The sequence below is a fragment of the Rhinolophus ferrumequinum genome, chromosome 12 (assembly GCF_004115265.2).
Source record: "Rhinolophus ferrumequinum isolate MPI-CBG mRhiFer1 chromosome 12, mRhiFer1_v1.p, whole genome shotgun sequence".
Classification (NCBI taxonomy): domain Eukaryota; kingdom Metazoa; phylum Chordata; class Mammalia; order Chiroptera; family Rhinolophidae; genus Rhinolophus; species Rhinolophus ferrumequinum.
The window spans coordinates 54,029,013-54,055,078 of record NC_046295.1 but is presented as its reverse complement, the minus strand read 5'-3'; the positions used below and the strand labels follow the sequence as shown (position 1 = coordinate 54,055,078).

Genomic DNA, 26,066 nt, shown 5'->3' with positions numbered 1-26,066 from the left:
TTACCTGCTTTGATTGAAGCAAGGACCTCTCCAACTAGCCAGCAGCCCAGGGAAGTGTGGTATGAGCCGGCTTTAATAACGATCATTTTGTGAACAGTTTCAACAGAGTCGAATGCATTGTGTCTATACTGAGAGAATGGAATGTCCAAAATAACGATTTTTACAAAAGACCACAACAAAAAAAGATCCTACTTTCTTAAAAGGCGAGTATGTTTTCCAGAACAAACCACTTAAACCCAAACTTTAAGTGTTTTAAGTTTAAAAATAGCTCATAGAAAGGAATTTGTATGGACAGAAGGTAAGGTCTTCTTATGGGAAAGTTTCTGGTAGGGACGAATAACATCAGCTCTTTTTAATCCCTCTGTATAGATTACTAATGAGAAATATGAACTCATGTTTTTTTAAATCTTGGTTTTCCATGAAAATGTATTCCATTACAAAACTCTCACATCTGTAAGAGAATGCTCTTTTCAAGGGGTAGGTGCCATATGTTTAAAAATAAATTAATGATTTGACATTTTAGTTTTTTTATTTTTAACACGTTTAGAAAAGTGCATACAACAAAGGTGTGAAGGTTTGAGAATCTCTATCTCGAGAACACCTGTTGCAACCACCACTCAGTCAAGAAACAACATTGCCAGTAGCCCAGAAGCTGACTTGTAAACTTCCAGTCACAACTCCTCCGGATGATCGCTTTCTTGAGTCTAATGGTCATCACTTCTGTGCTCGCCTCTTTCCTTCATTATTTGTCTTCATTTGCTCAACTCTCTGTAGTGAGATGAATCTGTGTAGTTTTCATGCGATTGTAGTTTCCTCTCATTGCTGTAGAGCTTTCCATTGTATGAATATACCACAGTTTTTAAAAATCAATTTTACTATTAATGGACACTTAGGTTGTTTCCAGGTTTTAGCTATTACAAATAGTGCTGCTGTGAACGTTCTTTGCCAGTCTCCTCCTGCAGAGTGCACACATCTTCAATACTTGGAATTAACAAAAATGGAAGCATTTTTGCTTTTCTGGTACAGGAGTCATGGTATCTCCCTGAGGTTTGAATTAGCATTTCCCTCTGTCTTAATGGGTTCCGTACAGTTCATGTTTGTTGACCAGTTGGATTTTTCTCTTTTGTGAAGTGTTTGTTCAAATGTGTTGTCCATTTTGCTTCTGGATAGTCTTTTGTTTATTGAATATAATCAATATATTTCCCCCTATATAAGTATGTATTCCTCCACTCTGCTTTGCCTTTTCACCTTCATGATGGCTTTGAGGAACAGGTATTCATTTTCATATGGTCAAGTCTGTCAATCTCTTCCTTTATCGTTAGCACTTTGTGTGTCCTGTTTAAAGACATCTTTCCTACTCCTGGATTATAAAAGTATTTTTCTCTTTTATCTTCCTACATTAGTCTTTCACAATTAGGCTTTCAGTCTACCTGAAATTGACTTTTGAATATAGTATGAGGTAGGGGGCAAGTTTCATTTGTTTGTCTGTCAGATTGTTCTGGCACCAGATTAATTTTTTTCAGTTACATCAACACATTTAATTGCTTCATTTTAAAAAGTAATGGAAACACTTCTAAAGTCAGTGACATAGAAACTACCTATTCCTTACCTGTAGACAATTTGAGGATTTTTTTTTTTTTAGGGAAAGAAACCATTATAAAAAACATTTACACTACTTTATTTCACATAAACATTTATGTGTCAGGAATTTAAAATTTTTATAATTATTTAAATCACTAGCATGGGTATTCCTGAATTTTGAATCACTTTAAATATTAAATATAAAATTTTAAAAGCTAGAAAGATAATTTTAACATGTTTTACATGAAAAACTTAAAACATCTTGTCTTCACTTTCCTCTTTCTGTTCTCACTTTTCCTAGATTTTCTCAAATAAAAATAAGCAAATGATTTCAAGAATTTTATCTTTAGCCTGGTCTTCTCCCCTGAAATCCACTCCCTACCTTCCAGTAGTTTATGTATATCTTCACCCAGAGGTCTATTAGCTTAAATTCAGGTTCAAAAGCAAAATTTTAAGCTTCCCAGTCAGACTGAGTGGGTCACCAGCCTCGCCTCTCAAACCTCTATCAAGTGGTCTGATCTTTGGCACTGTCTCCTTTTCCTCATCTTCTGTATCTACGATGTCAGTCCTAATCATTCTATTTAAACACTTCAAAAAGCCCTTAATATTTTTTCTTTATTCCCATTGCTCCGTTCTTAGTCCAGGGCCTCCCCTCCTCATCTTTAGGTCACTGCTAAGCCTTCCACCCTGTCCCTCTGTCAGTCCATCCTGCCCATCCATTAGCAAGCACGTGTTGGGTGTCTGATATGTGCAAGGTGCCCTTGTGTCTGTCGTGGAGGATACAGACACTGGTGTACAGGCTCACAGGAGCCGCATGGGTGCATCTCCTCCCAACTCCGCATTCAGTGATGTCACATTGTTAGCTGGACCTCAACAATGGTGGGAGTTTACAACATGGGAATCGTCAGACACGACAATTCTAGGCTCATTCTGCCCACTCCCACACACCAGAACCAGTTGTCAAACATGTATGGGTACATCACTGGATAGTTTGGAGCAGGGGAGGAGCAAGGCCTGCTTTAGAATACCAGTAATCCTGGACAAACATGCATGCGGTTCAGGGACCAGATTAGGGCCAGGGTGGCTGGTGCACGGAATGGTGGACAATGAGGTTGGATAGGGAGCCTGCAGAATGCCTGGGTCTTCAGTGGAAGCCACTCAAGATTTGGGGTGAGGGTCATGCTGGTGTGCTTGGCCGTTCCTCCAACAGCACCCCCAGCAATGCTGATGTTCTAAAGACTCGGGATAGTCTTCACACGGTTTGGAACAGACCACTACACCAAGGTAGAGTTAAGTCACGAAATTCTCAGTCTAACTGGAAAAGAACCCAGCACCACAAGGAAATAGAAAGGGAAACTCTTCATCTTAAGATCATAAATCCTAGAAATTATGAGGTGGTCAGTCTTTATATTGATAAACATTTTTATTCTAATATAGTAATAATTCAAGTGCAATTTTCTTTGAAAAGTCAACTCTGTTAAACAAAACTTGTTAAATATCTTTCATCAAACAGTATATTCTTTTCAATCCCCCACAGCAGTTAGAGCCATGTAGCAGAGATAAGATCTTTTAAAAAGACTACTACATTTTGTTATTGCTAACAAAATCTGAATTAATTGTCAAGGTCTGAGAAGCAGTGTTTAATTAACTTTTGAAAGCTCTACCAGATACTCTGACATAAAATCATGAATCCAGATATCTGTGTCTGGCAGCGATGTGTCCACTAAATAGACCACTGCTTTCTGGTCCCAAGGATTATTAGTGTTTTCTATGACTGTCTGCACCAATGCCACCAGAGGCTTCTTCTCCACATGATTTCGAAACACCATCGAAGCCTCCTCAGACCACTGGTTACACTTCACTCCTAGGAGAAAGACAGGGTGTTCACAGAGCAGTGAGGGGTCCAAGGAGCCTTTCTTTGATCCATTATAATGGAAAACAATTTAGTCAATTCCAAGTTAGCTTAAATGTACCAGGCTAGACTTGCCTAACGGAAAAAAAGCTGCTGAACAAAAAGTAGTCCAGCTTATCATTTTTCTATTTTGAACATGGTTACTTCTGTGAACCTCTACCTACAGACAGTTTCATTTAATGCTGTGTTATAAAAAGTTATAACAACTACTGCCCTTTTCTCTGTAAAGTATATGTAGATTAAAACTGGTAATGGAGATAAATGGAATAAAATGATATCAATGACATTTCTCTTATTTACAGACTTTTTTCCTGATGAAACACATATAGTAAAAAAAATGTATAGTATACTAATTATAAAAAATAACTTTCAAAAATAATATGCAACATCATGGCAAAAGCAGTGGACTAAAAGTCTGGAGACTCAGTTACTATTTCCAGCTCTTCCTCTATTAAGTGGTCTGATCTTGAGCAAATCAGTTGATCTCTCAGGCCTTGGTTCACTTATAAAAGAAACTGATTCGACCAAGTGAATTTTAAATCTCATGCATTTCTAAATCCCCATGACTTTTTTTTTTTCTTCTTCCATACTGGAGATAATAGAAGGTTACTTTATTCTTTTTTTTTTTAACCCCCATCCTCCCATCCACTATCCCTCTGACATCGCACACAGCCATTACATTTCCACTGTCTCTATTCCTACTGCTGTACTTCGCTTCTTGTAAATACAATTATATATATATATAATTGTAGTTGACATTCATTATTGTTCAGCTTCAGGTGTACAGTGCAGTGATCAGGCATCCCCATGACTTTTAAATTTGAGAGCTCAAGTTAGAGAATTTTAAATTAGGTTTTAAAACAAAACTGAGAAAAGAAGTTTATTTTTCAAGACATACTATTAAAGTAATATAAATTCAGTCCACTAGATTAGATAAACTATAAATTATGTCCCATAGTGATGAAGGTCTGGGAGTTTCACATATAATTTAAAGGACCTGTTATCTATGCATATATACTGAGTGGGCTAAATTCTTTGATTATGAAGCATTTCCCACGAGAGAAGCCCAGAATACTCTCTAAGCTGCTGTCCCCTGATCTGTATAACAGTGCTGGTAACAGGACCTAAACCTCCCAATGTGGGGGAGAATTCAGTGAAATGAAGTGACTGGCAGAGTCTCCCACACATAGTAAGGACCAGGGTCTTTCGCCCCAATACTAGTGATGAGGATGGTGGCGTCAGGCACTCCTGCCTCACAGAGGCTCCTTCTTTGGGCGTTTTGATTGTCATGTTGAAGATGTGTTGTTAACAAAATCTAAGCAGTAAAAAGTAAAAATGAAAAAAATGGAACTATTAAAGCTGAAGAAACCATTTAGAGGTTTGAGTTCAAAGCAGATCAAGGGCAAGGCATGTCATGTGCAAAATGTGGCATTTTGGGTTTATATCCAGCTACCATGGGAGTTTCCTTTGAATTCTAGTAGGAGACACAAAGAAACTGGCAAATACCTCAAAAATAAGGTAATATATATCTATTTCCCCAAAAAGCTGGTCAACAATTAAATGAAGAATCTATATATATATACATAATTGCTTTCATTTCTGAGATAAATCACTTCTCTCACTGAATGTATGGGATAAGTGGGGGTGAGGAATCAGGGTGGCTCATGTGGTCACAACTCCCCATATCCCTGCATAGGGGGGGCACAGAGAGCCCCAGAGGACTGGAGGTGTCTGCACCCCTCAGCCCTTTTGGCCTCCACGCCCTCTGCTAGTGCGGAGGTCTCTGGGTGGAGCTTCTTCTAACCGCTCACGCGACCTCCTGATAGAGTGCACACAGAGAAGCCACCAACCGTGGACTGCTTTCACAGAAGGTAAGCAGAAACCTCACTGGACAGTATTACGAAGAAGTACCACTGTCCACCTATTGGCTAAGCTGCTCACATTTTAATGATAGTCAATAGGCTGCGGTCAATGGGGTGAAATCCTACACCACATGCTGTTCACTGCAGTACAATTGGAAGCTCACTTGGCCACCAAAATGGTCATATTCTATAGCCCAGGAATGGTTTTTAACTGTGACAATCCATTATGTGGATGAATTATGATTTATGCGGTAAATTATGAAATGTTTAATTGTGCAATTTCTCCTATTGGTTATTTCAGTTGCTTCACTGATTTTGTTTGTTTTGGCTAGTATACACAGCGGCAGGTTTTTTGTTAATAAGACAATAAAAGTAAAAAGAACCTAAATGTTCAATAATAGGGAACTATTGATTAAACAGAATATTTTGCAGCTATTAAAAATCATTATCAGGGCCGTCAAACTACCACCCAAAAATTAGGAGGAAAAAATGCTAAATGAAGAAAGCAGAGTGCAATACTCTCCCTGTACCAAGATTATAGCTTTAGAAATAAATTCACACATGAGACCAGAGATAGAAAGGAATACGAAAAAAACAAACAGCAGATATAGTGGGAGGGAATGACTACTGTGAGAGATCATTAAAAATTATTTCCATTATTGTTGGGAAGTTGTACAAAAAAACCAAGTTTACCTCAATAGGCCAATGACTCTGCGCTCCTTAAGTACCCAGGACACAGTGACAACACAAACGACATTGTAGCATGAGTTCACATTCCACAGGAATTACCTGCTAGTTGAGCTGTGACTGCCTGGAACGGCAGCTTTCGGAACATGTCCGCCAGGGGCTGTACTTTCCTTATGCTGACTAATTCGTGCTTGCCGTAGTCCAGCTCATATACGGAGACCAGTCCATTGGTCAGGATCCCTTTTAAAAGCACCCTGTGCCACCTAGATGTGCAAAGGATTAAAAAGGAAGAAAAGACACACAAAGTCAATACCTGCTGTAATGGTAACATTTTTATGATAAAAAGAAAAATTGATACGCTATTCATCAAACTATAAAACTATACCGTTGTAGTAGTTTTTCAAAGAGATTGTATCTCCTTTTTCCAAGGTTACTATTTTCTGCTTTGCCACCAGCTCATCTGATAGAATGTGCTCACTCAACACCCTTTACAGCCTCATGGAGCTAAAGGAGAAGGAAACACAACCTACCGACCATCACTAGATAGAATGAAGCAAATGCTATCGAGGGTGGTCAGGACAAGACTGGTGGGTCCCCTCTCTCTGACGGGGAGACGGGGGATGGCCACATGTTTGGGACAAGGTACATGTGTGGAAGATGGAAAGAGGGAGGCAGGCAGGACCAGGCCAGGCTGAAGACACGCATGAGAAGAAAAGCACAGAGGACTCTACAGGGCACGAGTCTAGCAGAGCACACACTACAGTATAGCTAGGAAATGGAATGTGTGGAGGAATGGAAGAGAAAGTCGGACTGGAGAGGGAAGTGGGGAAGAGATTACAAAAAGTTTTTCATGTGAAGTTGACAATTTTAATTAGGCCAAGTAAGGACATTAAAAAACAAAACCAAAACCAAAATCTAACCCACCACCTAAAATAAAGAACCTGGAAAGGCTAGGAGAGTATGGAGGAACATCCAGTATGCAAAATGCCAGCAATGCACACGAATATACTTTCCCCCTCTGAACCTACATCAGCGTCAAAATTAGAAAAACCTAGACTTCGAAGTTCAGGCATGAAGGACCATTTTAAAGTCCTACAGTCTTTATTACATGATTAAAGACTGTTATTATACCGAAGAAAGGATGCTTGTTCACAGAGTCTAAAAGGAAAGTGTCTACGGAAGTGATTTCTGCTGCTACTGGTGTGAGTCGGGCTCTGCCTCAGGTGGCTGGTCACCCTCTGAAACAGGGTTCTCAGCCACAAACCCAGGGGAACAACAGCCCCCTCCTGCAACACACTGCTGGGCTGGGGCTGGGCAGACTGGACTGATTCCCCAGCCAATGTACACCTAGGGGAGAATGGGTACAGGAAACCTATACAGTTGCTATAAGGTGAACTACAGTCAGAAAGCTACAGAGGCCAACTTTAAACACTGTATATGATTTGGGGAAACTCCAGAGACCTTTAGATAAGCTCAAAGTGCAGCAAATGACAATCCATGAGTCGCAGAGACAAAAGGGACACAAAAAGATATCATAAGAAATACATTAGCTTTGGGGGCCAAACTCCTGAGATGGAGTCCCACCTGAGCAGGGCCATTTTTTCAGCTGTCACCTAGGCTCCTTATTCAACTTCTCTAAGCTTTAGTGATCTCATCTGTAATATTTAATTTTAATTCACTTGCAGAAATAATATAAAGTGCCTAGCACATTACTTGGCATACAGTAAGTGCTGGCAAATGGTAGCCATCATTATTATAATAATTATTATTAAAATGAAGATAAGCTGTGTAAATATAAGAACTTCAGACCAAATGAAAGAGAAATTCTCGTATGTGGAAATGCCAGTTTGGTGCAGGTTGTTAATTTGTTTAACTGCAAAAGGGGATGAAAACATTTGGTTTCCACCAATAGCACTGTCTTTAAATTGTACAGGGCAAATGATGGTGTGCTGTGTTTTTAGTTTATGAATAAGAGGTACAGAGCAGTGAGGTGAGAGCCATCAGAAAACGTATGTGTTGAACTTCTATTTAGCTTGCAATCTTCAAAACTAATAGCTTATGTAAAGGCTTCTGTTTTGACTAGATTTCCAATTTCAGTGCAAGGCTGCTTGTAAGTCACGAAGAGTTTGTTAAAAACACAGGTTCTGGGGTTCAACCCATAGAGATTCTGATTCAGGGTGTCTGGGGTAAGGAAGGAGAATCTCCATTTTCAATAGGTTTTCCAGATGTATCTTAGCCAAGACACATTTGGAAACCACTGTGATCAAAACTGTATCCAAAATTCCCAAATCTTAACTTATCATTGTTAGCAACAAGGTTTAGTAAATAGTCCTGGGTTCTAAACAAGCTAAAAACTCTCAACAGTTTACACTGATTCAGTTCATAAAGTTTTTTCTTTTTTAAATCAGGTAATCTGTCCTTATCTATAAGACTCCCTTGATTATCTGGGAACAAATTAATTGGTTAAAGCCCAAGTCCTGGGTCAGGACTGTTGGATGCACTGTGGGGGCGGAGTCAGAGGCCCATGTGATAGGTCTCCAGTTACGGGGTCTCCTCCCCCACACGACCCTTGCCTCCACATAAGACGCCCCCCCACCACTAATCATCATTTATCTGCCTTTCAATAACAGGTAACAGTAGTTTGGTTTTAACCGTGATTAAATTATCCTGCAAAGAGTTCTGATTGAGGCCATTTTACACAAATAATGTTCCTGTACTTAAACCCACTGCTTATGTACTGAATCAAAACCATATGCTTATGGTTATCAATAATTTGACATAGTAAAAATGCTTTTTTGAAGATGAGAAGCTTGCAACATGTAAGTTGAATGCTTTCCAGAATGAGAACTAATGTACTTTTCACTTTTAAGAGTTAAAAATTAGGTTTTTTTCCTCCCATGAAAATAACAAATGTTATAAATGTCTATGCTTGCTATCTTAAGAAAGAATGAAAGCATTTTATAGGAAAAATAAGCAGTCTGACCTTTTAAACTGAGTTTGGGTGTGTGTGTGTGTGTTCTTTGTGTTCAATATCACCAAATAAGCTTGGTCATGTCCTCTAAGAAAGCTGGCCACGGGGACAGGACAGGGACACTTGTACTATTTTCCAGGGCTTCCATGGCCTGAGTGTAGAGCGTGGAGTGTAATGCTTGGATTTCACTGGGTTGAAACCAGCATGTACTTCAGAAAAGGGCTTCAGGAAAGGAAGAGGTGGACGGCAAATGTGAAAATATTAGAAAACGATGGAAGTGCTAAACAAATATAAGAAATGATGGTTCTCACTGTCCAAAGTCCAAAGAATAGTGAAATATGCATTGTTGCACCATATAGAAGGTGGCACAGCCTCTCTAGGAAGCAACTAACAATATATATCAAGAATAAACTTGAATCAGACAAATAATTTCTCTTCTAGGAATCTATCCCATAAGTAAGTGATCAGAGATGTGAACAAAGATTTATGTTCAACATTATTTATAACAGTGAAAATTTTGGGAGGAAAAAACCCTACATAATAAAAGAGAATGATAAGTAAATTATAATTTCTCTATATGATGGACTATTATACATCCATTAAAAATGTTTACAAAGGAATTTTATCACATGAAAAAATGTTCACAGGATTATGTCAGGTAAAAAAAGTACAAGATTATATATAATAATAACCCAACTGTGTAAATATGTATAGAGAAAATAAGAACAAATACGTAAGTAGTTGAACAAGGGTGATGTCTGGTTGTCTGATTTTAATTTTGTATACTTTTCTGCATTTAAAAAATTTTTCTACAATAAACATCTTATTTTTAAAATTAAGTTATGAATTAAAAAAACCTGTTGTTTTCTGAATGAATATTTTTCCTAATAGAAAAGCAGAAAAAACATTCAAATCTTCACTTTAGATTAGATTTTAACAGGAATGTAGTCACTACATTTTTAGCTAAATGACATCATTTTAAATATTAGAAAACTGCATAATTCATGAGTCTCATTTCACATTCAAAATTCCCATTCATGCAGTTCAAAGTTCCCCTGCAGGGATTAAGGACTCTTGATATCACTCTACACATTTTTTTTAGAAGTAGAATAAAATGCTTTGTCCAAGGACCTACTTATTTTCCACTTTTGCAGCATACACTTGGTCTTTTTCCACTGCTATGTGGCGCTCCTCAGACACGCTGTAATACAGAATCATCTCTTCCATCAGAACTTCCAATTTATGTATCTCTTGCCATGGCTGGATGACAAAGTAGCCTGGGTGACAGGCCACAGGCACATACACATCCATGTGTTCCCCTGGCTTTGACAAGTGGACAGGAGGTGGCAGTTCCTCCATGGAGAAAGACCTGGTGTGGTCCACCATGGGCTTTTTGATGACATCTGTGAGGCTCTTTCTGGAATTCTCTCCAGTGTTGCTCGCAATGGGGGTGTTACTGTTACCACTTTTGCTCTTGGGAGAGCTAGCTTCAGTGGATATGACACTCAAAAACACATCCTTCTGATGCTTCCACAAATCTGCATTTGTAATCTGGCGATTAATACTGCGATGAGGATCAGGGAAGTTCTTAGGAGTAAATAAATAAACATGTGCGATCCTTCGGGCTTCATCTACTTTTGTAACCTTTGGAAAACAAGAAAAACCAATTTAAAAAATCCAAATTTACACTGAATTCCGAGAGGTAGTTATAATATTAACATTAAATATTACAATAGTATTTTGCAAAAAAAACCCAAGCAACCCAACGTGCTCATTTTATTTTATTTTTAATTTTTATTTTTTCCCGTTCTTCTGTCTCTCCCACCCACTCCGGTTCAAGCCGTTGTTTCTCAGTCTAGTTGTGTAGGACACAGCTCCCTGGCCCATGCTGGTATGAGCCTTGCACTCCCTGCAGCTGAAGCTGAGGCAGTCGGTTGGCAGTCGTTGGTCGGCGGCTCACAGCCATGTGGTGACCTTGGCGTTAGGAGCACAGTGCTCCAACACCACCTAAGCCACTGGGCCAGCCCAAAGTCATTTTATTTAAGATGAATTATCTATCAGCTGTAGCAATGAATAAGCTCTTACGTACTTTAGAAGCAAGCTTGTGGAAGTGAAACATTTACTAACTTCTAAAATCTCTGAATATTTTTATAACTAGCTAGAGGTCATTATTACTGAGAGAAAGTGATTTTATATATCGTGATTTTAAAAAAGGTTTTATTAATGACATTTTAAAACACTCAAAATAGAACAGTATGATGAATCCCCATGTGCTTCTCAATCCAACTTCAACATAAAAAATAAACATGACAATGAGAAAATGTCCTATAAGCATTCTGCTTAAGGCTGGTGCACCCTGGGACTGGGAAGGGAAGGAAGAAGCTTTGACATTTACCATACCCTTTGGGACTTCTGATCTAAATTCCTTTTTTGGTCCTAATCTGCCCTCACCCCTCACCCCTTCTCCAGGTACATGCGAGAAGAGGGACCTTGGGAGAAAAGAGGAAGAAAGCTCCAGGCCAAAATCACAGTTTTGCCTCTTTTGCCCAGGAGACTTCTGACTGCTTTGACCACCATTTTCTGCCAGTGGGGAGAGTGTTTGTATGGGGATACCACACACTGGTAACTGGGAGTGTACTGCTGTGTGTCCCAAAGGGTGGGGTGACTGGTAATTCTTCTCATCAGCTCCTCTGGTTTACCTTAGGAATGACCCAAAAAAGACACTTCTAGCGACATCTATCTTTTATCAAATTGGGCTAGAAAGGAAAGGCAGGAACACAGGCAAGAAGACGGAGACACCAGCAAGACAGTTCCTCTACAGCAATTTAAATTGTTTTTCCCTAGCAAGATGAATCTATTTAAAGTCATCCTTTGGAGTGCTAATGAAGTACTGACTGCTACCTCATTTTTATATTGATGATACAGAAGTACCATTTCAAAAATCAACACTTGAAAATATATCACGTTTCCCCGAAAATAAGACCCAGCCAGGCAATCAGCTCTAATGCGTCTTTTGGAGCAAAAATTAATATAAGACCTGGTATTATGTTATATTATATTATATTATATATTATATATTATATTATATCCAGCATTATATTATATAAGACCCGGTCTTATAGTAAAATAAGACCAAGTCTTATATTAATCTTTGCTCCAAAAGATGCATTAGAGCTGATTGTCTGGCTAGGTCTTATTTTTGGGGAATCACGGTATTGAGTACCCAATACACTGCATTTAGGAGCTAAAACAGTAGCTGAGAAAACAAAATTCACTATCATGTGGCAACTGAAGACTATAAAATGGTATGATGGAATTAAATGTGTAACTGTACATTAGAAACCCCAAATGACTATGAAGATAGGAAAATCAGTGTGAACTAGAAAAATTTAGAGATTTTCATGAAGGTATTTCTCAAAGACATTTCACTGTTAAGTGTTCATATAAAAGAACATTATCTGCATCAGTTACAACAGAGAAATATCATCTTACATTTCTATTCTTAAAATATAAGCAATGTTTTTGATATGAAGGTGCAGAAAAAAACAAGTTAGTGAAATAAAGCAGTTTAAGTAAGCTTTAGCAAAGAGGCAAAAACCAAGATTATAAGCTAATTTGTTTATAATCCATTCTACTTTAGGAAAAAAAAGAGGACTTATTTAAATGATTTTTAGAAACATTTATCAAGAGATATATGATGGTCCCTCTGTTGGGGACTTAATTCCTTATCATGGTACAAAATAGGGCAGGGAACCATCTCTCTTACCTTATTAATAAAGGAAAAATTACATAAAGGGTTTAAAAATAACACTGGAGATATAGTTAAATTCTTAAATAAAAATTAAACTATGAAATATCATATTGCTACACATGAAACCAATCTCTTGACTATAAAAATGTGTCAGATATGAAAGCATCAGTTTACAGTTAAGAAAAATTCTTTCACAAAAACCAAATGAGCCCTTCTGGCTGAAAGCTCCCTTTCTAAATGTATCAAGATCAATAAGATAACTCACCTTAATGCTACAGTCTGAGCAATTCAAAACCGAATCTCTTAACCAAAGCACAGCATCTGGTGTCCACATGCCAATAGATTGTGGAAGATCTGCTAAACAGCACTTGATGGCCTGAAAAGAAAACATGATGGAAAAGTGAATATACTACCTTAAAATAGGCACTTGAGTAACGTCAATATTATTTTCCTAGAAGTCAGATGTTGCCAACATAGAAAGCAAGCAACAGCAATAGCTAGTAATAACGACAATCACAGCGCACAGGTTGGAACATTGGCTATGTTCCTGGCTCTATATCTAATACTATTACAAGCCAGGGCTTACACGAGACATTCGACGTACTTCTCAGCCTCCAATACTTCTGTGTGATAGGCCAATGTTGTGACCCCATTTTACAGATGGTGAAATGGACTCAGAGAGACTAATTTGTGTCAGATCACAAAACTGAGAACAGGATTGGGACCTAGATCTAGCTCTTCCCTCTAAACCAGGGGTGTCCAAACTGCGGCCTGAGGGCCAACTGTGGCCCGCCATCCATTGTTAATTGGCCCGCAGCAAATTCCAAAAATATATTTAGTTTACTTAAATAAACCAGGTGAGGCAATACGTACTTCACCTCGAGTGAGTGGCCCGGCGTTTGTGTATTTTACCGCGTATGGCCCTTGGTAAAAAACGTTGAAAAAAGTTTGGACACCCCTGTTCTAAACCCAACTAAAAACCATGAAGTGTCATTTGGATGAAAACTGACTCTTGTTGCAAAATTCTTTTTGGAGGCTTCTGTGCTTCACTGAGCATATCCTGAGTATCTTGTGGGCACAGGTATTTGTGCTGACCTTGGGAAGGAGGCTGTAATGAGAACTAAGGAGGGTCAGAAAAGCTGAAAGCCATAGCTAGCTAAGAGCTTCTTTTCCCGGATGCCTTTTACCTCCCACCATCACTGCACAAGCTTCTGTAGAATGGCTACAGCAGAGAGTAAAAGGTGACTTCAGGGACTCCTTTCAGTCTCATGAAAACCTTTGAATTGATGCAGGCAATTTTGTGAAGGGAACAAAACGTACTTCCAGGATTCCTGGATTCCTTCTTTCCTCTCTGCACCCCATCTTCCCTGTTATACCCTGTTCCCTCGGGGACTCCAAGTCTCTCAATGTGCCCCCTGGATGAGGTGGGCAGGTCACACACTCTAATACCTGCAGGGGCCAGGCAGGCAGTGAGGGAGTGAAGCAGCCAGATGGCGTTGGGGCACTGGACAGCAAGGCCTTGCAGAAGAGAATGCCCTTCCCAAGCTCCCAAAAAGGAGAGTGCTCAATGCAGCCAGGTTTTCTCATTTGTCAAGAGGAGCTAGAAGTAGGGATTTTTCTGTGAAATTATGTGATTTTTAAATCCTGGCAACCAATTCACATTTTAAAACACTGTAAAAGCCAAGAGCCCAAACCCAATATTCAGGGGTCAGCTTTGGCCGACAGGCCGTCTACCAGTTTGCTGCTCTTAGACCTCTTCGGGGGGATGTTGTTAGCCAGAGGCTTGGCCTCGCTGGCTTGTAAGGTTCCCCCAACTTCACCTCTATCAAACAGCGAATCTAGGTAAGAGTAATAGAAAAAAATTCTTGTAGCATTTAATGCTGTAGCACAAAGGTACTAATGTGTGACTTGCAGACAGTCAGAAGCAGGGGATGGAGCCCCCTTTCCCCTCCAGCCCAGGTAACTTTTCTAGGTCACGTTGGCCCTGGTGGATGTTCTAACAAGTGACACAGAGGCCAGAGGTGCTATCAAGTGAAATAGCACTTAAATAAAGGTCTAACCATTTTCAGTATTATGGCTGAGCAACAATAAGAGTACAAATGATTTTGAAAATTAGCTTGATCACAAATTAAACAGCTTCTCTGTAATAGTCATTTTAGAAAAGGCAGCAGTGACTGGAGTGAGAGAAATTATAACAGCCATCCTAATTATGGTCAAGTGCTTTTTATTCACCGAGTTCTGATGGCATAAGATATCATCTGGCAAAAAATCAAGTTGCCTTTTGAAATTACAGAATGTTGAACTGTTTTATTTTCAAAAACTGATTAACATCTATACAAAATCCCTACTTCTCCTAAAAGGTAGGAAGTAGTTCATAACAATTTTAATTAATTCAAAATAATTCAAAATTCTGATCTGAATTTTTACCAACAGAAGAAGGGTACGTTAATCTTTTTACTAAACTCTATGGGGAAAAGGTCTTATAAGAAAATGATTAAATATAAACAGATAGGGCCAGCTGGTGGCTCAGGTGGTTGAAGCTCCATGCTCCTAACTCCAAAGGCTGCCGGTTCGATTCCCACATGGGCCAGTGGGCTCTCAACCACAAGGTTGCTGGTTCAACTCCTCGAGTCCTGCAAGGGATGGTGGGCAGCGCACCCTGCAACTAAGATTGAACATGGCACCTTGAGCTGAGCTGCCACTGAGCTCCTGGATGGCTCAGTTGGTTGGAACGTGGGCTCTCAACCATAAGGTTGCCGGTTCGACTCCTGCAAGGGATGGAGGGCTGCGCCCCCTGCAACTAGCAACGGCAACAGGACCTGGAGCTGAGCTGCGCCCTCCACAGTTAAGACTGAAAGGACAACAACTTGAAACTGAACGGCACCCTCCACAACTAAGACTGAAAAGACAACAACTTGACTTGGAAAAAAAAAGTCCTGGAAGTACACACTGTTCCCTAATAAAGTCCTGTTCCCCTTCCCCCATTCCCCTTCCCCAATAAAATCTTAATTAATATGTATATATATACACACACACACACACACACACACACACAGATATCCAAAGACAATGGTTACCTAATTAAACTGAGAACTGTGGAAATAAATATTTACATCAATATCCTGCAGCTGTGTAGTCAGCAATGACATCTAATTATTAAAAATCAAACCTCTAACTGGAAAACACAGCCCAATGACTCAACATACTTAAAAACAAATATTTATCAAACAATATTCTGTAAGTCTGACTGGACTTCTTATCTAAATTGGCTAATTTTGACATCTGAAAACCAGGGGACCACCACACTTGGATCACTGCCAACTTAGTTACAAACTCAGACTTCAATCATTATCAAGATCAAAACTGAAAGGGGGCATCTCATGTGATGACTAACATATCCAAATCTCTTCCAGCAAACCTCCCAGGCTTGTAACATACAGTACCTGAGGTGGTATTGCAATCATTTCTTGTAGAAACCGAGGGGGAATTTCCCTGAGCTCGGACACTTTTACGGATGTCACGGTGCCAGAATCTAGGAATTGAACATCAAGAGCCCGGCTGCTGTGGACGTTCGTGATCTGCAATGAGACAAGTGTTGGCTAATTTATGAACACATCCAAAAGGCCAAAATGCTTCTGTGCAACTACATTTTGTTTAACTCTACATTGTAAATAAAAAGCAATGTATCTGTGTTATTAAATTCTCTCTTATTTTAAAATGTACCTGTAGGTATTCTTTTGCAGTAGAATTGATTTCAACATCTAGTTGTTAATTCATTTCATCAGTAATAATCACTAAACTAATAATTAGTAAAATTCATAAATATAGTAATATTGATTGTTTTCAATTCTAGGACACTGTTGATACATTATTGTTGATTATAAGATGCAGTCTGTTCTCCAAAATATTAAAATGTGAGGGGGAAAAAACTACTGTGTTTTAGTAATGAGGAAATAAACACTGGAGTGAATTCAGAGACAGAATTTTCCTTGAAGTATTTTTTCTACTACAGCATTGTCAGAAAACCTAACGATAATTTTTATCATTTGTCCTACCTAAAAAATTGAAACAGAGAAAGTCACAAAGAGGTAAAATCAGTCCAGCTAATAACTCAAAAATGGGGAAATGACACACCGAGTCAATGCAATAATTACCTATTTGTGATCAAATGGCAACATCACACTTAAGATACTGAGTACACCTTTAAATGCCCACAGTTTTCCTCAGTAAGCTACTGTGATATTTGCCATCGCTGAATATAGTTAAGTTGGCCAGAGCCCCACGGAGATGGTGATCTGGGCAGGGACTTCATGCTTACAACTGCACTAACTGCCACCTGAAGAATGGTGGTGCATTCAATGTGGTAACTACCAAGAAGAACTGGGCCACTCTTGGATAGGAGTCAGATATACGAAAGTAAAGCCTTTTTCTACTGCCCCAGAGAATGCTTTATTAATATCACTGCATAATTTTTTATTCTCTTAAGATATAATAAACACAAACAGTACTATGGGGCAATAGTTTAAAATGTATTTATTTATTCAAATGTATGTATACTAAACATGTATTTTGTATGGATGGTATATATTCAATGCTTATTATATCCAGGCATAACTGGGCCACAGAGATATACTCCCCATCTCAAAGAGCGCCCAGTCTCGTGAGAGATGACACAAATATGTAATCATAATATAATGCAGTAAGGACAGTAATAAAGTTATACATGGGATAACTTTATTTATATACTTATTTATATTTATATACTATGAGAACATGGAGGATGGGTACCTTGACCCAGCCAGGAAGTAGATGTTAGGACAAGATTTCAGGAGGAAGAAATGCCTAGAATTGGTACTTTTCTTTAAATTTGCTTTTTTTCTTATTTTAGTATAATATCTCCATTGTAGAAAATGTACTTAAAAGAATGATATAAAAATCACTTGTAATCTATTATAAATTACAATTATCCTTCTAATTGTTTATTCATGCATTTACAAAAAAATATTTATAAAAATTATAACATATTAGTATATACTATTTCACAAATTGACTACTTTTTACCCAATGTCTCAAAAATATTTCATGTTATTAATCTTCTACATCATTTTAAGGTTACATAAGTCTATCATATAGATATATTGTGACTTATCTAACAAACCTTTTGGCTGAATAATTTAAATTGTGTAAATTTTTGTCCCTTTAAGAAATAATCATATCTATTGGACATTTGTATTTCCTTTTTCACAAACTTGAATTTAATAAGTTTCACAAATTTATGTCCTTCAGAGCTGGACCTTAAATGATGAATGGGAGTAAACCAGATTGGTAGGAGTCTAGTAAGGGGCTAATCTGGACATTTCAAACGGGAGAGGATGGGCAAAGACACATACAAGGCCTGACAATTAAGTTCACGAACTCGCCACTGTGCGCTTACATTGGCAGCACTGTACCAACAGCTCGGTAAGGTTTCATAACCTTGGTGTATCAAAAAAAAAAAAAGTGTCTCACAACTGTGTTCGTGTCGACGTGTGGTGGTGTCTTGCTGAGTGGCATTCATTATGGTTGTTGTGTGTTTTTGTGTGCAGTCGCGATAATGTCTGAAACTTGAATTAGAGCAATGAACAAACATTAAATTCCTTGTTCAACTTGGCAAGAGAGGAAGTGAAATCAGGGACATGTTAGTCCAAGTTTATGGAAATAATGCCATGAAGAAAATGGCAGTGTACAAATGGATTAAATGTTTGTCTGACAGGAGAGAACATGTCACTGATGAAGAAAGGTCAGGGTGGCCAGTAACAAGCAGAACTGACAAAAACATTGTAAAAATTCGTCAAAGTCATCAGCTGACTGTGAGAAGCATAGCAGACCAAGTCATCATCGATAGAGAAATAGTTAGGAAAATCTTAACTGGAAATCTTGGCACAAGAAAGGTGTGTGCAGAAATGGTCATGAAGGAGCTCACCAATGAACAAAAGCAAAGGAGAGTTGAAGTTTGCCAAGACCTTTTGATGAGGCAACATGATGTTTTGGGCTATGTTATCACTGGTGATGAAAAATGGGTGTACTAATACGATGCTGAAACAAAGCGTCAAAGTGTACAATGGAAGTCATCCAATTCTCCAAGACCAAAGAAGTTCCGTCAGTCCAAATCAAGAGTCAAAATGATGTTGCTAACCTTTTTTGATATCAGAGGGATTATTCATTATGAATTTGTACCAACTGGACAAACAGTTAACCAAGTTTACTATTTGGAAGTGTTGAAAAGGCTGCATGAAAAAGTTAGACGACCTGAACTTTTCGCCAACAATTCATGGTTCTTGCATCACGACAATGCACCAGCTCACACGGAACTGTTTATGGGAGAGTTTTTAGCCAGTAAACAAATAACTGCATTGGAACACCCTCCCTAGTTACCTCATCTGGCCCCCAATGACTTCTTTCTTTATCTGAAGATAAAGAAAATATTGAAAGGAAGACATTTTGATGACATTCAGGACATCAAGGGTAATACGACAACAGCTCTGATGGCCATTCCAGAAAGAGTTCCAAAATTGCTTTGAAGGGTGGACTAGGCGCTGGCGTCGGTGCTTAGCTTCCCAAGGGGAGTACTTCGAAGGTGACCGTAGTGATATTCAGGAATGAAGTATGTAGCACTTTTTCTAGGATGCGTTCGCGAACTTAACTATCAGACCTCGTATATTTCTTACAGGTGGGGTCTACAAGCATTTTGGTTATGTTGGAACATAAAGTGAGATTCAGGGCAAGGCAAGAGATGGGGCTGGGAGCCAGGCAAAGGCAAGGTCTTGGAGCCAGATATTGTGTCTTAAAGAACTTAGAATTTACCTTGTAGATGAGAAGCCAATGTCAAGTCTTAAGTAAAAGAATGAGATGGTCAGCTTTAGAAGAAGCCAAGTACTGTTGGTGGTAAGACCGGGCGAGGGTTTTGGAATCCGATAGATTCAGTTTTAAATTTCAGCTCTCCCACTTTCTAGCTGAATGACTCTCCTCATTAGTAAGAATGGGGATAACAGGGTTTTGTGAAGATTACATGAGATCACTCATGTTTAGAAAAACAAGATTTAGTGTCTGGGAAACAGCCTCATTGAAAGTTGAACATATTATTATTTACTATGATTTGCACTTTGGGTTGCTCCCTCTAGTGGGGTGGTATTGGAGGAAGACAGAGGAACGGTAAAGGAACCAGCTGGCATGGTACTGCAGTGATCTAGACAAGAAATGACAAGGCTGTAAAACTGGCAGCGTGAGGTGATCAGTTGCATTGGGGGCTGAGAAAGATCGAGGAGTCAAAGATACGTCCTGAGGAACAGCCTGAGTGACTGCATGAACGGAGGCACCACCACAATACACGCATACCGGAAGACAAGGATGGGAAAGATCATTCTCATTTCAGACACGTAGAGCTTGGGGAGTTGTGAGATGGACCATTAGGCTGGGCTTTTTGCCTGAATCAGAAGCTCATCAAGGGCTGGAAAACGAATTTAGGAAACATTATGACTGAGACGATAACTGAAACTATGAGATGGGATTGCCTAGGAGGACGCAGAGGCTGAAGAGAGTGGTGAATCAGGACAGAACTTGGGGACACTGACACTTCCGCAGTAAGGTTTAGGGGGAGGTTTGGGTGGAAAATAAGAGAAAGAGCACCATAAGGAAAATTAGGAGGATTTGGTAACATGGTAGCCTAATGAGAAGACAGTCTCAAGTTTAAACACTGTTAGGTGCAGCAAAGAGGTCTGATAAAATAAGACCGGGAAGATACTAATTCGATTGTGCGATTAAGGTGCTGTTGCAAGAACAGGCTCTCTGACGGAATGCAGGCAGAAGTCAAACAGCAGTGGCTGAGGACTGACTGGAAGTTGGTATAGAAAAGTAAATGCAGACCACTCAGGATGAGTTTGGAGGAGGAGTGATGGCAGGGAGAGTGATGGCCATGGAATAGATTTGGCTGGATGTATGGAATAAGTTCAAAATGCATAGGCACCAAATGAAGCTTGGACATGTCAAGAAGAAATACATCGTTTAAACAAAGAATCTGCTTTTCATTAATCATTTTTCCTTCCTTAGCTTTCTACACATCACTAAAAGAATGAACACTTTTGCTACTTCAAAGGTAGACAACACACAATTCGATAGTAGTAAAAGTAATACTAGATATTTATATAAAGTATTTGAGCATATACTGAAAGGTATTATTGCCAAAAAAGTATAACCTGATTCTACACATGAAGAAACTCAAGTTGAGAGACACTCTACAAAATACCACCACTCTGCAAAAGGCCACAAACAACAAAGAAAGGCAGAACAACTGCCAGGCTGGAGGAAAGTGAGAAGACATGAAACTAAATACAACTTGGGATCCTGGACCAGAAAAAGGACATTTGAGGGACAATCTCAGAAATGTTAAGTTCTGCAGATAAGTTAATATTATATTGACGTTAACTTCCTGGTTTTGATATTGGTTACTCAAGATGTTAACACTGGCAGTAAGGGGCATATGGGAACTCTGAACTATTTTTGCAACTCTGTGAAAGTCTGAAATTATTTCAAAATAAAAGTTAAAAAAATAAGTATTTGTGCATTTATACACTAAACACCACAGAGCTTTAAATTTTTAATAATGCCATGTTCTTTCTAACGAATCATGTTTTTGAAGTTTATAGCTAAGCAGACAACTCTTGGTCATACAACCCCAAATCTCAGCCTTCTGACACATATTCACATTAATGACAAGAACAATTCAAAATTGCTCCTTTTGTTAAAACGGACATGACCAAATTTTATTTAAATAAAAGGAAAATCAGTATAATTAAGTTATCAAAATATTGCTATGCAGTATTTAAAAATCATTAAAGCAATGGTTCTTACTTTCCTAGGGTTGGCTTCTTTGAGGATTTTATGAAAATTATGGATACTCCCCTACCCCCAAAATACATAATATACACACACACTCTGCAAGGGCCCCTGGATGTAGAGGTCCTTGTACCTAGATTAAAATCTTCTGAAACAAAGGAAAAACAGAAAAAAATAAAATAAAATCAAGCCCAAACTTGCAGTTTTAGCAACTGAATAAACTAGATACCAAAAAAAGAAGGAAAAAGAAACAGTAACCAGAAAAATTAAAAACCCACTGTTGAAAACATTATAGAAATATATGATAAAATATAACAAGCTTCCTTTCAAATTCATAACTTAACTTGCAAGAAAATAAGACAATTATTAGGGACTGGAAATAGAGGCGTATGTGAACACTGAAGCCCAAGCCGACCTGGGCAGGAGGGAGGGAGGGTCTGAGACTCCCTCAAGGAGCCAGAACTCTCAAAGGGCTACAGCCTCAGTGAAAGGGTCAATTTGGAGAGCAATTAGGCAATACCTAGCAAAATTGAAGCTATGCATCCCTACACCCAGAAATGCCATTCCTACATACGAGTGAGTATGCACCCTGGGGGATATGTGCAGCAAGGCTCATGGTAGCATTGTTTGTAACAAAAAATTAGAAACAATCTAAATATCCTCAGGAGAAGAGAGTGATAATGTTGGCATATTCATACACCGTTACATCATACAGCAGTGAAAACAACTGAATTAGAGCTGCACACGTCAACGTGGATGAATCTCACAAAGAAGAAATGACAAAGCATGTCGCAGAAGAACCAATACATTTTACTATTTACATACATTTTTAAAACATTTATTCATTTAGTTATGCTTTATTCATTTTTTTACTACAGTCTATATACATATTCATTTCTATATTTCCACTACCTATACATGAAAATAGATAGATAGCAAAACTGTGTGTGTATAGATACACACATAATAAAAGTATAAAGAAACAAACAGGAACGAGAAACACCAAAGTCAGCAGGCAGCCCCCCAGGGTGGGAGTAGAAGAAAGGGGATACAGACAGGGAACGTGGACCCTATCAGTCATATTTTATTTCTCAAACTGGCGATGAGTATGTAGGTGCTTATTCCATTGTTTAAGACCTTGTTTGTACACCTGAAATATTTCATAATAAGTTAAAAACAAAAAAGTCAAGTGACTGATTTTACCTCTACTCGTAACCATTTTCCTTTGCAATGGAAGAGGCAGATTTTCCCACAGAAGGGTACGGAAACGAAGTATTCCGAGGTCATGTGCTGCAAAACAGAATGGCACGGCGCTTTTATTACTCTGAGCCAAGAGCATATTGCTACAGCATCAGACACACACGCTGTGTTACAGGCCAGCTGTTTCACCCGTATGTAATCAGTGGAGGCAGGGCATGCCCTGAGGATTACAGAACGTCTGCCTCGGGCCTCATCCCCGTGTGGAGAGTGGATGGCAGTGATCCTCTCTCCTTCCCGGCACATGGCTCACAAATCAGTCCCGTTACAATGTCTAACAATGTGAGTGTGGAGCTCAGTATGACTCATTCGGGCGCCGGCACCATCAGTTACACACACACAGGGAGGATGCGTCTGACAAAGAGGAGCAGAGCCTGGATGCAGGCGAGCAGGTTGGGCTAACTGTCCAGAGGGCCTCTGCTTCTTATCTTTTACCATTTAGATTAAAAGATAAGATTTTAATTCCAAAACAAAAGAAATGCTATCAACACAAATGTGGATATCAGCGCCAGTGAAAGGCCAACACATCATGGCTGGAGGTTCTTCATCCGCCGCTTCTGGTGTAGCCTGAAAGGGGGGGCGGGTCTCTCTCCTTCCGGGTGAATGTCTGCACTCTTGCTGCAGGTAACGTCTCCACTCGGGCTACAAGGGCACTAGGGACTATCGAGAGTGCTTTGCACCACAGGTTATAAGCATATGCATGCAAATGAGTCACTGGAGTCGGCCTCTCAGGGTGTCTCAGATTTTTCCAAGATAGACTAGGAAATCAAACTTAAGTAATGACCTTGAGATACATACATCCACGACATCTGTGACACGGAAAGAGGTAAAGCTATAGATCTAATGCCTCAGTTCTAGGCTGGGGTCTGAATACAGACTGAACCTGATTCAGCAAATACTTTGAAATGCCTGTTCTATATGAGACACTAAATTAGGTACCACAGTGTCCACATGAATTAGGTACTTGCCAGTACCTGATAAAGCTCGGTGTCTGCCCTCAAGAAGCCTGCACTCCAGTAAGGCAAGTAAGTCCTTACACAGCTATTATAAAACACAGGGCTGCATACGTGCCACTAGATGCTCAGTGTGCTCAGGCTAGAGGGAACGGTTCACTTCCAGGGACGAGAGGGTCAGGGCTGAAGTGACATTAGAGTTTAGTCACTTGGAAACCACAGCATATTCTGCATTGTAACGATAATGTCCTAACGGAGGTAAGAAAATCACCTTAGAACCTTAAAACAAAACCTCTACATATCCTAAGTCAGAAAAGAATTAAAGGGTAAGGAGCGTATTTAATAAATTTGAATTGTAGAACCACATCTACCGAGGCGGTAGGTTAAAGAGCTCGGGGAGTGATGCCTTAGAAATTTTATTCCTCCCTTACATCCCATGCTTTCCTCTTTGCCCGAGGCAGAGGAGCCAGCTGGCTCTAGCGGACAGACACACAGGTAGCTGCCCTGCAGGACCATGAACTGCACCTTGTAAATAACAAACCTACCAGCTGCTGAGCGCTCACTATGTGCCAGGCACGGTGCTAAGCGGCCTCATGACCTCTCCTCGTGACAGTCCTATGGGCACACACTATTGCTATCCTCACTTTACAACGCAGAAACCAGTGGGTTCTTTTTGCTTTATTTTGTTTTAAATTATGCAGTCTGTGGCTCTTACCCATTATTCTAGAAATTCTACCTCAAACTATTCAAAAGTTAGTGACCACTTTTATTTGCAATTTTAGGACTAACTCTGGAGGGGGACGATGCCCCGCCATACCTTACAATGGAAGTAGTCCTCTGTCTTATGCAGAAGGTCGTTGAGTTTGTTCAGACCCTTGCAAGGCACCTGGCAGTAGAGTGTGCCATCAGAGCAAATATTAGTCACTTTGACATTTGTGTACATTGCATCAACCTGGAACGAACAAAGGACACATCAGGATGCCTGGGAACACAGCACAGCTATTACCTACCTAATGGGTATCTGCCTAAATATGTTCTTACAAGTCTTTGCACTTTAAATCCTCTGAGCTGGAGGATAGATAGGAACGAATGAGATTCATAACTCCAATGGGAGAAACTAGTTTAGATACCTCTTTCCAAAAGGAATATCCGATATCATTTGTGTCGGGCACAAAGTAGGCATTTTGCATACACTCATTTATTACCACTTTGCATTATCTCAAAGGCTGAGAATATCCTTAACTTCATTTTCTCCCCATTAATGTATAAAAAAATTTTTTACATAAAACATATTTTTGCAATATTAACAGAAATGAAAAAAAACACTCTTACCAAATCAACCCCATTATCAGCCTACTTTCTAATCTGTGTCCACAGGCCACATAAATTTCAGTAATTTTAAAAACCTGTAATCATAGTCAAGGTGTAATTTTAACCATTTTTAGTCAAATCATAATATAAAGACAATTCACCATTGCTCTACTTATTAAAACAAACATTTTCCCAATGTTACTATGAAGCCTTTAAAATGATCATTTTTAGTATCTCATTCTATCATTTAGAGCGGCCGCCCTATAATTTATTTAAAGGTTTCCTTCTTTGTGGATATCTACATTCTTCACATTTTAAAAATGTTAAAGATAATAATTTAATAAACATCTTTATTAACCTAATGTTCCCTTCTTTTGCATTATCCTCCTCTATTATCTTTGCAAAATAATTTTATATAAAATTAATATATGCTCATTGTAAAACCTGGAAAATAAAAAAATCCAATTACTGTTTATATGTTGGCATCTTTCTCCCATTCCTGCTCCTCCCACCCCCTTTTTCTCAATACATATGTAACCTGTCTCTCTGTAGTGTGAGCCTAAAACGTGTAACACTCTTTTCTGGTAACTGTCTTTCCTACAATATGTGTGACGGATGACAGCAGTGGTCACAGTGGTACCTGAAGGTGAACCTCTAGGGACTTGTCACACATGGCCTTTAAGCAGGTGGCATTAATATTGATGTCATCTTCTCCTGACGTGTCGTACAGAATCACAAGTGGAATGTCAGCTTTTTCAAGTATTTCCACTGCAAAGATCTTTCCACAAGTTAATGATTCCACCACCTTCACTAAACCAGGGTCATCACTTAGAACTTCCAACCCTGAAAAATATTGAATATTTAAATTTGTACTTAATTAGCAGAATCATGCTAACATGGACAGATAGAT

The 26,066-nt window shown here is 39.1% G+C and overlaps 1 protein-coding gene across 1 annotated transcript in view; it reads right to left on the bottom strand.

Moving 5' to 3' along the window:
- Positions 1 to 2,985: 2,985 nt before the first annotated feature.
- Positions 2,986 to 26,066, bottom strand: part of TDRD7 (tudor domain containing 7) — a 70,567-nt gene continuing 47,486 nt past the window's right edge. The window contains exons 10-17 of the mRNA XM_033123753.1: positions 25,797 to 25,999; positions 24,663 to 24,797; positions 22,839 to 22,925; positions 16,208 to 16,342; positions 13,030 to 13,140; positions 10,149 to 10,657; positions 6,145 to 6,305; positions 2,986 to 3,445 (exon numbers count right to left, since the gene is read on the bottom strand). Coding sequence (XP_032979644.1) covers positions 3,222 to 3,445; positions 6,145 to 6,305; positions 10,149 to 10,657; positions 13,030 to 13,140; positions 16,208 to 16,342; positions 22,839 to 22,925; positions 24,663 to 24,797; positions 25,797 to 25,999 — 1,565 coding nt within the window. The 3' untranslated portion in view covers positions 2,986 to 3,221. The remainder of the gene's footprint in view (positions 3,446 to 6,144; positions 6,306 to 10,148; positions 10,658 to 13,029; positions 13,141 to 16,207; positions 16,343 to 22,838; positions 22,926 to 24,662; positions 24,798 to 25,796; positions 26,000 to 26,066) is intronic.